General features: G+C 48.3%; 1 protein-coding gene across 1 annotated transcript in view; it reads right to left on the bottom strand.

Annotated features, from left to right (window-relative positions):
- Window positions 1–5,378: 5,378 nt before the first annotated feature.
- LOC134041987 (serine/threonine-protein kinase pim-1-like) overlaps window positions 5,379–16,072 on the bottom strand; it is an 82,426-nt gene continuing 71,732 nt past the window's right edge. Inside the window, exons 8-9 of the mRNA XM_062489059.1 lie at window positions 5,865–6,011; window positions 5,379–5,462 (exon numbers count right to left, since the gene is read on the bottom strand). Of these exons, the coding sequence (XP_062345043.1) occupies window positions 5,379–5,462; window positions 5,865–6,011 (231 nt within the window). The remainder of the gene's footprint in view (window positions 5,463–5,864; window positions 6,012–16,072) is intronic.

Raw genomic sequence — 16,072 nt, 5'->3', positions numbered from 1 at the left:
ACAGCTCAGCAGCCCTACAGCTCCACGGGGCACTGGCAGCAGCACAGCTCATGGCAGGGGGCACCTGCAGGGCACAACTGCTCCCTGGCAATGTGCACAGGCTCTCCAGGCTGGCACAAGACCCTTCCTCCCACCAGAGAGCGGCCCAGCTCCCACCTTACCTCTGTGGGAAGCTGAACCATGCTGGTCCGTCCCCTTGTCCTCCTCCCTGGCAGTGACCCTGGGGACAGCGCTGCTCAGCTGCCTCTGCCAGGGCTCCTGGGCCAAGGCCCCCTGAGCCGGCCGGGAGCCCACACCTCCATTCCCAACGCCGGGGTTCCGCACATAGTTCTGCATGCCAAACACCTCAGCGAGTTTCCTTGGGAACAGAGGCATCCCAGGTCCTATCACACACCAAGAGCTCTTTGCCTTCATTCTCTGGGTTTCTGTTGTAGACTCAGAAGAAGCTGTAGACAGGTACAAGAGAAGAAGCGAGTTAATTGAACTCACTCCTTTACAATCAACCCATCTAAAGAGTGGGGAATTCAAAGAGCACTTCAGCTACTGAAATGATTAGTTGTTTTTTTTATTTTTCATGAAACTAATGTCTAACTAACTTGAATTTCTCTGAACAATGTGGATCTGGCAAGCCAGGAGAGATGGGTTCTATGACTTGATGTGCTGCTCGTTGTCTCCACACTACTACAGGATTCCTTTCCTTCCAAAGAGTTGGAAACTCACAGTAGTCTCTAGAATTTGACACTATCTAGGAAGCGATTGTTTTCAAAAGTAGATTTCAGGTTATTGTTTCTGTAACTCCCAATCAGTTCTAGGCTGGATTTTTTATTCTGGGGATCTTTTTAATTCCTCTTTGTAACAAAGGAAGTGGTGGTACACAATCAAGATCACTACATGTTACATGCAAAAAGGGCTTTGCTTTCCCAATTACACGTCCCCAATATTCTGCAAGCCCATAGTTATAGGGAATAAAGTGGTCATCCAGAAGTTTCACTTTTGCTCTACTTCACTCTTTGACGGGTTTATTCCTTACTTTCTTTCCTGCACAGACACCCAAGCCCAACATAAACATGACCTGCCTCAAAACATTTCTGATCATGGCTGACACTGACAACTGAAGGTTTTCAAAATGGAAATAGCAGAGGGCAGGACATTCTGAAATACTCTACAACAGAGCTGTTAGATATAAGGCAACTAATCATTTTTACGTGGCTAAACATGGGGTAAAATCATGTAGCAGCCAAGCAATAAGAGTGGAATAACATTCTTTAAACTGGGTTGTTTTCTCCTGTAGAATGTTCTACTGAGTTATAAAAGAAAGGCAGGTAAGGTTTAATGATATAGCTCGTTTCTAGTCCAGAGTAAATCCAACAAAACTGTCACCTTACTTACTGAGCAATACTTCTACCTAGCTGCATTAAGCATTCCAGCTGCATATCACCAACAAAGGAGTCATTCCAAAGGGGCACTACCCAAGATATCGCAGAACTAACCCTGCGCAAAGGGATCCGGCATCTGATCCCCTTTTCTGTATCAGCAAAAGTCTTTCTTCAAATTTCATCTCTCCTATCGTGACGTGCCCAGTGATGGCAAAGGAACAACAACAGGCTTTGATGGAGGCTTTCAACTCAAAGGCATTGGCTGGCACAGACGCACCAGAGACCGCATTTTGTCTGGCACAATTCTACTTGTCAGGGATCAGGCAAGGCAGGGACAGGGGGACAAGGCAGAAGGCATCTCCTCCCCCAGCCTCAGCCTGCAACACTGACACAGGCAGAGGCAGTGGGGCAAGAGATTTGTCATGGTGAACATTCCACAGGTGGCTTTGGGCTTGTGCTGTCATAGGATGACAAACTCAGACCCTGCATAGGCTGCATCCATTTGGAAGTTTTCATGTCCATGACTGGAATTTCAAAAGGACTTTCTATAGCAGGACGTTTCCATATTTCCCCCAAAGCAAAATCAGGTCATGACCATCAATCTCCTATGGATCTGAAAGGTTTCAGCTGAATATCTGCCCCAAGGACAGGTTTTTTCACTTTACTGGGCAAGAGAAATGAGTGGGAATATTTCTAATTTCCAGAAAAATGCATAATTTTTTTCTGCAAATTGTGACATGAGAAACACTGCATGGAGATAAAAGGCATGTGAAGGATGGAGACGAATGCTTCCGTTTCCTGCACTGCACTTCCAGGGTCGCAAGGTCCCACTGCAGCTCCTCCCACTCAAGAATTCACAATGAAGGAATTCTCACTGCACCACTACAGCACACTCCCAGTGACTGCACTCCAGGAGAGTCCACTGAGCCCATCAAGGAGTGAAACAAATTTAAAGAAATTCTGAAAAGAATGGTGTTTAATAAACCTTTCAAAAGGTCACCTCCGAGTCTAGATTCCAATAGTCATTTTAAGACAGACATGCCCTGTACCTACCTGCATGTTCAGACATCGTCTCTTTGATGCTGCTGCTTGATTGTGGCCTTGAGAAAATGGAAAACACAAGAACATATGAGGAGGGAGAAAGAGAAGGGAAGGAACAGGTGTAGCAATCCTTCCTTGCTTGGTCCCTCTGATGAAGAAGAAAATGCAACACATCAAGCCAACAAGATGCAAAGCTCATTAATTGTCCTTAAGCATTCAGTTGCTGCAGCCAGGCAGAGCTGGCCAAGCTCCAGCTGAAACTCAGCAGTCATTCCTCAACTTACATCATAACTCCCCAGTTCTGCTGCCTTTCCTTTTGGAGCCAAGGGGCTCCTACAGCCTCTCTCAAGCAGCAGGAGCTGCCAAGCTGAGACACGAGTCTGCATGGAGGGCAGCTACTTTGGTTCTGCTGACAAAGCTTGACATTGCCTGCTTGTGGCTTTCACTGGTACCAGTCTCGTGCTACATGTGGTCCGAACATGGCAGTATCCTGAGAAGGATATTCCACCTCATGGCTGTCTCAAGAAGGAAAAGCCTTTTTCCAACTCAACTGCTAGGCAAGTGTATTCACATTGCACTTTCAATGCACTACCAAAGCTTTCCAGTTGGAATGACATTTTTGTGACTCCTTCATTATTGCTGTCCTTCAGATAAGCTACATTGACAGCTACATTTTCTCATATATATACAAGCCAATATCTTTCCATCAGGTACTGTACTATAACTCTTCTGTACCTCCTTGCCCTCTCTGTTTTAATCCCAGACCTAAATATTAAACATTGATAGGATTTTACATCTATACCCGGAAAATATAGCTGGGTTCTCATTTCACAGTGCCGTCCCAGGCACAGAGAAATTATGCCTGACATTTACAGAAGCAGCACCTAAAGACGGAGACACCCCTCCAGCATCCAATATTTGGCCAAACAGAGTTTTCCGGTGCTGAAGTTGCCAGTCAAGGATCACAGTATTCAAAGATCTGCAGGATCCAGAGCCATGCAATACAGCTCCCAAATGACACCACAAACATTACAGAGGGAATCAACACCAAGCCCAGCAGAGGACCCATCTTCAGGTGCTTTTAAGCCCTGCCTCCTCTTCCCCACCACCACCACCTCTGCTCTTGGGACACATGGTGTGGGGTTTGACATGGAGCTGGATCATCACAGATGGGCCAAATGGTGAATACACAGAGGTTTGCCTAAATACATGGGAGAGAGCTGACTGTGCAAAGGAACCTCACAAGATGGCAAGAGGGAGCTGAACAGCAGAGTGGAGCAGCAGACACCTTGGCTTACCTCATCTCCTGGGACTCTTGGACATCCAGCTGCACAGAGCTGCGCAGAGACCCTGCAGCACTGCCAACACGGGGACTGACTGCCTTGGGTATAGGGGGGATCAAAGGCAGCCCCAATGACCCCTTCTTCATATCCCCACCTCTGGGATACAGCAAGGATGCCTGGAAAGAGTGGTACAGAGTGCTCAGATGAAGCATTCAGCCCTTCCTCACTGATGGCTGAAGACATTTAGCCATGCTTTAAACTGGGACCTGGCAGGGAAAGACCAGTCAAACTGCTGGAGTAGCTTGGCCTAGCATGGAGAATGAAAAGGCAAGTGGTGAGGGGGTGCTCATGCCCTAGACTTGCCAACTCTCTCCTTGGGCTCAGTTCACTGCAAGTGTGGCTATGATCCCAGCTGGAATCCACATGTTTGGTATCAAGATGTTCTGCGGTGCCACGGCCTCCACTGGCCTTTGGGATGGTATAGGAACAGGTTCAGATCACTGTTCTCTCCCTGCCTCTTAGGCACCTCACAGCCAGTGCTGATCTCCAACCAAGTCCCCACAAAGCCATTCTGCAGGATGTCAAAACCTGCTTTTCTCAAGCCCCTCAATTCTTCTGCTGCTGCCCTTCCCTCTTACAGTTGCCCAGCAGCCTTTCAGCCCAGAAGCTGCTGAGCTCTCGCGATGCTCCGTGCTCTCCAGCTCCCACACCTCCATCATCTCAGGCTCACTGGCATTTAGGAAGTTCAGCAGAGCTCCCTGCCCTGCTGCTCTCTGGAAGGTCTCTGCCTGCCCAAATTTCTCCAGGGCCCCCATGCCATGGCCAGGAAGGGAGGTGGAGGTATTGGAGACAGATGAACGCCCTTCCTCAGTATCCCATCATTTCTGGCACAACTAAAGGGCCAAATCAGGACCTGTTTGAACTGCAGTGGAAGGATTAGATCCTGTCAGGAATACATTGGGCCCTTCCTCAGCAAGGCTGGAATCAAGTACATCAGCCTTTGATTGGACATTCTGTTTGCCAATGCTGTTGCTCATCTGCCTCCTCCTGCACCCCATGGCAAACCCAAAACAACTGCAGGTGCTGGCCCTGCTGCAAAGGCAATCGTGTACCTGGGCTTGGGGCTGCTCTCCCCATGGCCACCTCCCATCCCTTCCCTCTGGACAAAGCCATGCCAGAGCACACAGCTGCCCAGAAGCTGATGAAATCTAGAAATAGCATCAGAGACAACTGTGTAGAAGGCCATGGCTGTACAACTCAAAAGCTGAGACCACCTGGAACTGACTTTGTAGCACTGCCTGTTCCAGCAAACAACTTCTTCCTTCCCAGCCAGACAGATTTGACAGAAAAAAAAACACCAAGGCTTAGACAGGGTTCAAAGTTACCCTTACGTTACTAAATGCAGAAGGATGGTTTCCCTTTTGGGCAACTTTTGCTGCCCTGACTTGCTTTTGGTGTTTTCTCAGCCATATGACAGAGGAAAAGCCATGACAGAACTCAGAAACCATTCAAAGACCTCTCCTGCTATTGGTACATGCTGAGGATTGTGAAGTCTGCACTACACACTCATTGCAAAGACAGCCTGAAGTGCAGTGTCCAGCTGAGCTCTTCCTTGGCTGAGCTGCCTCCATGGGCTTAGTCCACAGGAAAGGCTCTCAGACTCCCTCCTCTTGATGCTTTAAGTTTTAGCTTTCACTTTCCTCAGATTCTGTGCTGACTTGGTGTGGGACTCTGAACTTCGTATTAAGTGTTGGTAGGTTCTCTTCTCAGGGCAGTTAGACACAGCAATCTTTTTCCAGCTTAAGAATCAAGGACAACCATTACCTAAAAATCATAAACAATGGGAAAGCGCCGGGAGTGGACCAGAAGGATGGGACTTGGTGACCTGAAGCTGTAACTGGACAATTAACCCCTACTATATAAGTTGACCAAAGGTTATAAAAGTGTAAAAACTCATGAGCGGGATCCATCTTGGATCCCTCCTGGGTGTAGCCCGGGCCAGGCTCTTGTACTGCCCAAGGTGTATCCTTTTAAGGCCTCTTAATTATCACCTACTGTATTCCTTTAACTATGCGTGGTCTCTCTTCCAGATCAGCCTCTCTAGGAATCACTACAGTGCAGAAACTGAAAATCTATCACACAGGACTTAGCTTGGTATCCTTACCTCACTCCCTTTTCCCTCTGAACTCAGCTCCGCACTGTTTCTACTGATATCTTTGTAGCCAGTGCCATCTTTCCCTTTCTCTTCCTCTCCACTGCACATTATGATTGGCTTGCAGGAAGGAGAGCCCTTCCGGATGGGAGGCAACGGCTTGGAGGGAAGGAGCATAGAGGGAGGTGACCCAGAAAGACTCTCGGCAATAAAGTCACCACTCAGGCCTGCAAAGTGGGAAAACAAAATGTAACAGAGGCTGCAATGTAAACCTAAAACATCAGAAGCTCCATGTTTCATGGGACACATTTCCTGGAAACTTTCCTGGAAACTAGCTGCACAGGGAAACATGCACCTGACAGCAGCCACCTGAGGCAGGCCACAGGATACCCTGAGCCACTTCCACAAAGCTCCCAGGGGAACTCCCTGGCCTCTGGGCTGCTCTGGGACAGCAGGGAGCCCAGAGCCCTGTGCTTCCCAACAATGGCTCAGCTGCACATGCAGCCTCCTGCTCCTCTCCCTGCCCCACAGCTCAGCAGCCCCACAGCTCCACGGGGCACTGGCAGCAGCACAGCTCATGGCAGGGGGCACCTGCAGGGCACAACTGCTCCCTGGCAATGTGCACAGGCTCTCCAGGCTGGCACAAGACCCTTCCTCCCACCAGAGAGCGGCCCAGCTCCCACCTTACCTCTGTGGGAGGCTGAGCCAGGCTCACGAGGGAAAAAGTGAGTTAGGTGAACTCCCACCTTTACAAACAATCATCTAATTGATGAGGAATACAAGGGAGTTTTGAATTAATCAGAAAATCACTTTGTGGTTTTTTGTTGTTGTTGATGTTTTTTCCATGAAACTAGCATCACTGTAATTCCTCTGAACGGTATGGAGCTGGCAAGCCAGGAGAGAGAGCTTCTACTCCTTTCCTTATGTATTACTCATTGCCCATCAAGTACTTTGGGATCCCTTTCCTTCCAAACAGTTGGCAAACCACAGTGATCACAAGTATTTGACAATTACACCTAGGAAGTAGTTGTTTTCAGATGCTAGTTTTCAGGGCCTTTGTTTCTCTAAGTCCCACTCGGTTCTGGGTTGGGTTTTCTTGGTTGCTTTTATTTCGCTTTACAACAAAGGAAGTGATGGTACAAGAACAATGGCACCCCATGTTACAAGTAAAGGAAGCTTTGCGCTCCCCATTACATATCCTCAGTAATCAAGGAGCCCAAATCTTTAGGGAACAAATTAGCTTTCAAACGTTCCACTTCTGCTCAAATACTTGTCCCGTGGGTTTATTCCCTGCTTTCTTTCCTGCAGACACACCCGAATCCAGTATAAACAAGACCTGCATCAAAACATTTCTCATCATGGCAGTTAAAAGCAATTCAAACTTTCCTTAATGGAAATGGAAGACAGCAGATCATAAAAAGAAGAACATCCTTAAACCAATCTTTTATTTATCCATAGAGAATGTACAGGTCAATTTATGAAAGCACAACAGGTAATATTTAACGAAATTGCACATTTCTAGTCCAAAATGAATCCAGCAAAAACATCACCTTACTTACTGAGCAATACTTCTCCCTAGCTGCATTAAGCATTCCAGCTGCATATCACCAATTAAGGAGTCATTCCAAAGGGGCAAAACCCAGGATTTCTCAGAAATAACCCAGAGCAAAGGGACCTGGAAATCTCATCTGCTTTCTTCATCAGCTAATTATGTCTTCAAATTTCATCTCTCCTATCGTGATGTGCCCCAAAATGGCAAAGGAACAACAACAACAGGCTTTGATGGAGGCTTTCAACTCAAAGGCATTGGCTGGCACAGACGCACCAGAGACCGCAGTTTGTCTGGCACAATTCTACTTGTCAGGGATCAGGCAAGGCAGGGACAGGGGGACAAGGCAGAAGGCATCTCCTCCCCCAGCCTCAGCCTGCAACACTGACACAGGCAGAGGCAGTGGGGCAAGAGATTTGTCATTGTGAACAATCCACAGGTGGCTCTGGGCTTGTGCTGTTATAGGACGACAAACTCAGACCCTGCATAGGCTGCATCCCTTTGGAAGTTTCCATCTCCATAACTGGAAAACTCAAAAGGACTTCCTCTCACAGAAGGTTTCCCCTCTTTCTCCCAGAGCAAAACCAGGCAATGGCTTTGATAGTCCATGACTCTCTTTCAGATGTCAAAGGTTTCAGTTCAGAATCTGCCTCAAGGAAATGTTATCTCCTTCAAGGGCAGGAGGAAGGAGTGAGAGGATTTCTAATTTCCTGATAAATGCCTTCTTCTTCTCTGCTAATTCTGACATGAGAAAGACTGCATGGAGATAAAAGGTGTGTGCTGGATGGACAGGAATGTTTCCTTTTCCTGCACTGCACTTCCAGGGCCCCAAGGTCCCAATCCAGCTCTTGCCACTCAAGATTCACAATGCAGGAATTTTCACTTCACACCACTGCAGCACACTCCCAGTGACTGGGCTCTGGGATAGTCCACTGAGCCCATCAAGGAATTCAAATGAGTTTAAAGAAATTTTTAAAAGAATGATTTTTAACAAAGCTTTCAAAATATCACCTCTAATTCAAGGTTCTAGTAGTAATTTTAAGACAGACATGCCCTGTACCTACCTGCATGTTCAGACTTCTTCTCTCTGATGCTGCTGCTTGATCGTGGCCTTGAGAAAATGGAAAACACAAGAACATATGAGGAGGGAGAAAGAGAAGGGAAGGAACAGGTGTAGCAATCCTTCCTTGCTTGGTCCCTCTGATGAAGGAGAAAATGCAACACATCAAGCCAACAAGATGCAAAGCTCATTAATTGTCCTTAAGCATTCAGTTGCTGCAGCCAGGCAGAGCTGGCCAAGCTCCAGCTGAAACTCAGCAGTCATTCCTCAACTTGCACCATAACTCCCCAATTCTGCTGACTTTCCTTTTGGAGCCAAGGGGCTCCTACAGCCTCCCTCAAGCAGCAGGAGCTGCCAAGCTGAGACATGAGTCTGCAGGGAGGGCAGCTACTTTGGTTCTGCTGACAAAGCTTGACTTTGCCTGCTTGTGGCTCTCACTGGTACCAGTCTCGTGCTACATGTGGTCCGAACATGGCAGTATCCTGAGAAGGATATTCCACCTCATGGCTGTCTCAAGAAGGAAAAGCCTTTTTCCAACTCAACTGCTAGGCAAGTGTATTCACATTGCACTTTCAATGCACTACCAAAGCTTTCCAGTTGGAATGACATTTTTGTGACTCCTTCATTATTGCTGTCCTTCAGATAAGCTACATTGACAGCTACATTTTCTCACATATATACAAGCCAATATCTTTCCATCAGGTACTGTACTATAACTCTTCTGTACCTCCTTGCCCTCTCTGTTTTAATCCCAGACCTAAATATTAAACATTGATAGGATTTTACATCTATACCCGGAAAATATAGCTGGGTTCTCAATTCACAGTGTCGTCCCAGGCACAGAGAAATTATGCCTGACATTTACAGAAGCAGCACCTAAAGACGGAGACACCCCTCCAGCATCCAATATTTGGCCAAACAGAGTTTTCCGGTGCTGAAGTTGCCAGTCAAGGATCACAGTATTCAAAGATCTGCAGGATCCAGAGCCGTGCAATACAGCTCCCAAATGACACCACAAACATTACAGAGGGAATCAATACCAAGCCCAGCAGAGGACCCATCTTCAGGTGCTTTTAAGCCCTGCCTCCTCTTCCCCACCATCACCACCTCTGCTCTTGGGACACATGGTGTGGGGTTTGACATGGAGCTGGATCATCACAGATGAGCCACATGGTGAATACACAGAGGTTTGCCTAAATACATGGGAGACAGCTGACTGTGCAAAGGAACCTCACAAGATGGCAAGAGGGAGCTGAACAGCAGAGTGGAGCAGCAGACACCTTGGCTTACCTCATCTCCTGGGACTCTTGGACATCCAGCTGCACAGAGCTGCGCAGAGACCCTGCAGCACTGCCAACACGGGGACTGACTGCCTTGGGTATAGGGGGGATCAAAGGCAGCCCCAATGACCCCTTCTTCATATCCCCACCTCTGGGATACAGCAAGGATGCCTGGAAAGAGTGGTACAGAGTGCTCAGATGAAGCATTCAGCCCTTCCTCACTGATGGCTGAAGACATTTAGCCATGCTTTTAACTGGGACCTGGCAGGAAAAGACCAGTCAAACTGCTGGAGTAGCTTGGCCTAGCATGGGGAATGAAAAGGCAAGTGGTGAGGGGGTGCTCATGCCCTAGACTTGCCAACTCTCTCCTTGGGCTCAGTTCACTGCAAGTGTGGCTATGATCCCAGCTGGAATCCACATGTTTGGTATCAAGATGTTCTGCGGTGCCACGGCCTCCACTGGCCTTTGGGATGGTATGGGAACAGGTTCAGATCACTGTTCTCTCCCTGCCTCTTAGGCACCTCACAGCCAGTGCTGATCTCCAGCCAAGTCCCCACAAAGCCATTCTGCAGGATGTCAAAACCTGGTTTTCTCAAGCCCCTCAATTCTTCTGCTGCTGCCCTTCCCTCTTACAGTTGCCCAGCAGCCTTTCAGCCCAGAAGCTGCTGAGCTCTCGCGATGCTCCGTGCTCTCCAGCTCCCACACCTCCATCATCTCAGGCTCACTGGCATTTAGGAAGTTCAGCAGAGCTCCCTGCCCTGCTGCTCTCTGGAAGGTCTCTGCCTGCCCAAATTTCTCCAGGGCCCCCATGCCATGGCCAGGAAGGGAGGTGGAGGCAGTGGAGACAGATGAACGCCCTTCCTCAGTATCCCATCATTTCTGGCACAACTAAAGGGCCAAATCAGGACCTGTTTGAACTGCAGTGGAAGGATTAGATCCTGTCAGGAATACATTGGGCCCTTCCTCAGCAAGGCTGGAATCAAGTACATCAGCCTTTGATTGGACATTCTGTTTGCCAATGCTGTTGCTCATTTGCCTCCTCCTGCACCCCATGGCAAACCCAAAACAACTGCAGGTGCTGGCCCTGATGCAAAGGCAATTGTGTGCCTGGGCTTGGGGCTGCTCTCCCCATGGCCACCTCCCATCCCTTCTCTCTGGACAAAGCCATGCCACAGCACACAGCTGCCCAGAAGCTGACGAAATCTAGAAATAGCATCAGAGACAACTGTGTACAAGGCCATGGCTGTACAACTCAAAAGCTGAGACCACCTGGAACTGACTTTGTAGCACTGCCTGTTCCAGCAAACTCCTTTTTTCCTTAGCAAGCAGACACAGCTGATGGAATACATATCCCTGACACAGCCATGGTTCAAAAATACATGTAGGTTATAAAATCTAACATGCTTGCTTGGCCAGATTGGACAGCATAAGCAGCTTGGCCTGATTCTTGGGCTTTTCTCAGTCATAAGTCAGACAAGGAATTATGACAGAGCCCAGAAACCATTCAAAGACTTCTCCTGCCATTGATGCATGCTGAGGATGTGAAGTTTGCAGTACACACCCATTGCAAAGGCAGCGTGTTCTCAGACACTTCCCAGAAGTGCAGTGTCCAGCTGAGCTCTTCCTTGGCCCAGCTGGTTCCATGTGCTCACACCACAGGAAAAGCTCTCTGAGCTCTGCTTACAGTGCAGAAAGTGAAAATCTATCACACAGGACTTAGCTCGGTCTCCTTACCATCTGTTCTTTTCCTTCTGAACTCAGCTCCCTGTTATTTCTAATTTTATCCTCGCAGCCGGTGCCGTTTTTCCCAGTCTCATGCTCTCCTCTGGACACCGTGCTTGGCTTGGTGGAAGGAGAGTCCTTCTGGATGGGAGGCAATGGCTTGGAGGGAAGGAGCATAGAAGGATTTGCCAGGGAAAACTTCTTGGCAAGAGGGTAGCCAGTCAGGCCTGGAAAGTAGAGATATAAAACTGTAACAGAGGCTGCAATGCAAACCTAAAGCATCTGAAGCTCCATATTTCATAGAAGACATTTCCTGGAAACTTTCCTGGAAACTAGCTGCACAGGGAAACATGCACCTGACAGCAGCCACCTGAGGCAGGCCACAGGATCACACCCTGAGCCACTTCCACAGAGCTCCCAGGGGAACTCCCTGGCCTCTAGGCTGCTCTGGGACAGCAGGGAGCCCAGAGCCCTGTGCTTCCCAGCAATGGCTCAGCTGCACATGCAGCCTCCTGCTCCTCTCCCTGCCCCACAGCTCAGCAGCCCTACAGCTCCATGGGGCACTGGCAGCAGCACAGCTCATGGCAGGGGGCACCTGCAGGGCACAACTGCTCCCTGGCAATGTGCACAGGCTCTCCAGGCTGGCACAAGACCCTTCCTCCCACCAGAGAGCGGCCCAGCTCCCACCTTACCTCTGTGGGAGGCTGAGCCAGCCTCACAAGGGATGAACTCATTTAGGTGAAGTCCCATCTTTATCATAAACACGTCTAATGGGTGGGGCATTTGCAGGATTCTTGAACTTTGGAGAAAATTTCTTAGGTTTCATTTCTCAAGGACCTAGCCTGTGAACTATTCCTCTGAACACTATTGAGTTACCATGGCTGAACAGAAAGTTGGATGGCTCCAATGGGAAGAGGGGAAAAAAACTCCTTCTCTAGTGTGGCTTCTGTGAACACCCAATAAAGACCCACACAGCTGTGACTGCTGTTTCTGCAAACTACAAAGAGCTCTCAGCAAGCAGGCAGGACTTGCTGGCGTTTTCATAGCACCTTAATATCATTCTCAGTGTTACACCCAATTAGCAAGCAGAGGAAGAACAGGAAATTTATCTGTTGTGAGACCTGACATTGGTGGCAAACAAAGGAACAGAACTTGCGTCTCATGACCGTGTCCAGTTTGTGGTCAGCTGTGGCCACAGTCCCTGTCCTGACTGAAAGTTTGAGTGATTTGGCTACTGTGAAAAGAAGAGGACGCTAATGACAAAACATAATGAGTAAGCTAATGAGAAAATGTTGTGATGCCAGGGCTGTCCTGGCAAGATCACCTGTAGCTCACAGCCACCAACTCTGACACAGAGCCAGAACTGACCACCATGGACCAATTTTCCCGGAAATCTGGTGGAATTTGTCTCCATTTGACTCGGGCCTTTCAGCTCCTTTCTATCCTCACCTTTTCCTTCCGTGGTCTTTCCTTTTCCAGTAAAATCCATCTTTGAACCCGTGCTTCTGTCTCGCAGAAGTACCTGGGGTTGAATTTGGGAACTGTCTCGGAGCAGACGGCGATAGGAGCCCGGTCCCCAGCCCTAGAACAAGGTGGGGTGACTCCAATCGCCAGCAGTCGGCACAGACAGGCAGAGCCAGACGTGTCTCCTGCCACTGTGTCCGTGTCAACCACAACCTTCACAGCCCCTTGCGGGGCTGCCCCTTTGTGACGCGCTGGCCCGTGGTTCTCTCGTTTCCATGGCCACAGAGCCCCCACCCCAGCTCCATCCCCTTCCCTTTCCCTTCCCTTCCCAAGGGCAGCCAGCCCTGGGCCCGGCCAGGCCAGGTCGGAGGGTTTGGCACTGTCTAGGAAGTAGCCGCTTTCCTAAGCTGCTTTTCAAGGCCTTTATTTCTGTAATTCCCACTCCGTTCTGCCTTGCAGCTTGTTGGTTGCGGATTTTGATTACTTCTCTTCACAACAAATAAAGTGGTGCCTTCCCCTCAGCAGCCCTGGGGATGTTCCTATGTGAAGCCATCTGTCTCACACGGTTTTAGACAATTTAAAACAGAACACTATGGATAAGCCGTCTCCTCTAAAGTGTTCCAACAATCCCGTTTCCAGCAAGAGGAAGTGAACAGTAAGAGATAAAGGTGGAAAAAAGGCCTGCCTCACCGCCCACACGGCCTGGGGGAGAGACAGCTGGGCCCCGATCTGGCAAGGGCCCCAACCTCGGCTGCTGGCAAAAGGAAAAGGAAAACCACCAGCCCACCACTAACATTACGTACAGCAAACGCCAAAAAACAACCTTACAACCAAAAAACTCATCTCCGCTTTCTGGCCGGGCCCTACAATCCCAGCCCGGCCCCGGCGCGGCCTTAGAAGGCTCCTTATGGTAAAGAGCTCCGGCCGCCCCACCTAAAAACAATCACAGAACCCTCTCCTGCCCCGGCAAAATATTAACTTTTTCACTGCCCAAAATATGACTTTACAAATACTTTATTCTCTGTCCTGTGGAAAAAGAAAAAGAGAACCAAAATGATAATATGTACAAAAACAGCACAAAAAACACCAAAATCAAAGTATGAGAAGAGTCAAGTCTCAGCTGAGGGAAGGAAGACATAGACTGAAATTCTTCCCTTTTTTTTATGCTATAGAAAAGAATCCGTTGTTTCCCTATAACACATAAAAAATATGGGGTGGATTAAAGATTCTAACTCTAGATGTAAGAAGAAGCGTTGGTGTTAAATTAAATCAATGTTAAAATTGCTGTAAGTGCCCTAGGTTTAAATAGTGAAAAAACCCCTGCTTCTCCCTAGGGAAGAAGAAGAAAAACACCCTCTATTTTTAAAAGTGGAGTAAGCTTTTGTTTCAACTATTATAATCCTTTAAGTGTGCCTCATAAGTTGATATGGTCCTCAGTATTAGTTATGAATTAAAATGTTAGTTGAGAAAAAAAATATTACATAATCACCAGATCTCTATCCTCCCTGACGGCTAAACACTAGAACAGCAAGACCACTTACAAATGGTTTCTTATGAAAAATCTCTATAGGCTGAAGAATCTCCTCTCTGAAAGAAACAAGTAAATGACTATTTTAGAAATGGTAAACTAACTGAGTTGTTCTTTGTATGCTGTCAATGCAAAAAAAACAAATGTGTGGAAAGAAGAAGAGTAGTCTGAAGTTTTATTCTAATTTTTCTTCTTCTTTTTTCCCCTATAGTTTCTGGTAATAAAGTTTGTCTTTGTATTATTTAAAGCTAAGCCTGTTTTATCTTCCTCCTAATCCTATCTCACAACTAAAAACGTTCAAATTAACAATCCAAAACCACTACACTAAAGCAGTATCTCCACCCAAACTCAAACTGAACCCAAAACACCCCACTGTGGAGACCCTAAAAGGCATTCCCTAGTTAGGAAGACACGAGAGGCTTCTCTCATAGCAAGCCCTGTTCTGTCATGCCAATGTAGCCCTGTTCTGTTCCCTGGGCCAGCCCCCTGCCCTCTCCCTGTCTCTCAGGCTTTCGGTCACTCCCACCCTGTTTCCCTGTTGGCTCCCATGCCCTAACCCCACCTTTGTGCCACCCCCATGTCCCCTGGTAAGTGCTCCCTGATGCTCCCCCTGCCCAGGACACCCATCTGCTTCAACCTGGACCCTCACCCCGACGTTCCCCTTTGTCTTTGCCTCTGACCCTGGACTATCCACGCAGTGGCTGAAATAAACATCTCCGTGGATCCCATACAAAGGCCCTTGCTGCTCCTTTACCTGCAACCATCTTAACAGCTATCCAGGCTACAACACCTGGGGAGACAAAGGAGACAAGAAGGATGTCCCAGCTCCCAACATTTCCTTTATCCCTACAGTAGCTGTACTCCAATTACTGCATACGAGAGTTTTACTTGATCCCTTTAATGCCAAGGGACCATGAAGGACTTGAACCTTGTTCAAGTCCAGCCTTGCCTGCCTATTTTGGAGTGGAGGGCAAAGATGCAGACAACTTTGGGCGGGGGTAGAGCTGAAATTGCATTTTGCTGCTTCTGATTTCCTCCCTGCTTTTGCAGCAGAGGGACATCTTTGTCCCTGCAAACCACTCCCCTTTCCAAGTGAAATGTGGGCCTGGCTACCAACTCCAGGTTCTTGAAGAGACTGCTGCGGTTGGCAACAGGAATTGTTGCTGAACTTTTTGTGTTACTTAAACCCCCCCCACCAATTCCACCAAGTGGATGAGGAAAGAGGCAAAGAGATTTCGGTGGAAGAAGGGAGGCCAAAAGCTTGAAAAAAGGATGAAAGAAATGCTCCGATGATGATGATGATGTTAGTAACATGAATGATTTATTTTTGGCAGCAAATGAACACCCGCTGCCGTCCAGCCCTCCCAGACTGGCAGGTCGAGCGGTGCCGTTTCCATGGCATGAGCTGCTGGTAGCCTGGGGACAGAAACCAGAAAGCCACGGTCAGTGGCAGCAGGCTCCTGTCCCCCCTGTCCCACCATAGCCTATACTCAGGCCAGGCTGCTGGCTGTGCTCAGAGCCCAAACCTCCCAGCCCATTCCCTCCTTGTTAGAGGAGAGCAGCGTGGCAGGACACGCTCCACCTCTTCTGCTCAAGCATGGCACAACAACCTCCTCA

Source organism: Cinclus cinclus, chromosome 3 (genome assembly GCF_963662255.1).
Source record: "Cinclus cinclus chromosome 3, bCinCin1.1, whole genome shotgun sequence".
NCBI classification, from domain to species: Eukaryota; Metazoa; Chordata; class Aves; order Passeriformes; family Cinclidae; genus Cinclus; species Cinclus cinclus.
This window is presented reverse-complemented; position numbering and strand designations above follow the sequence as displayed.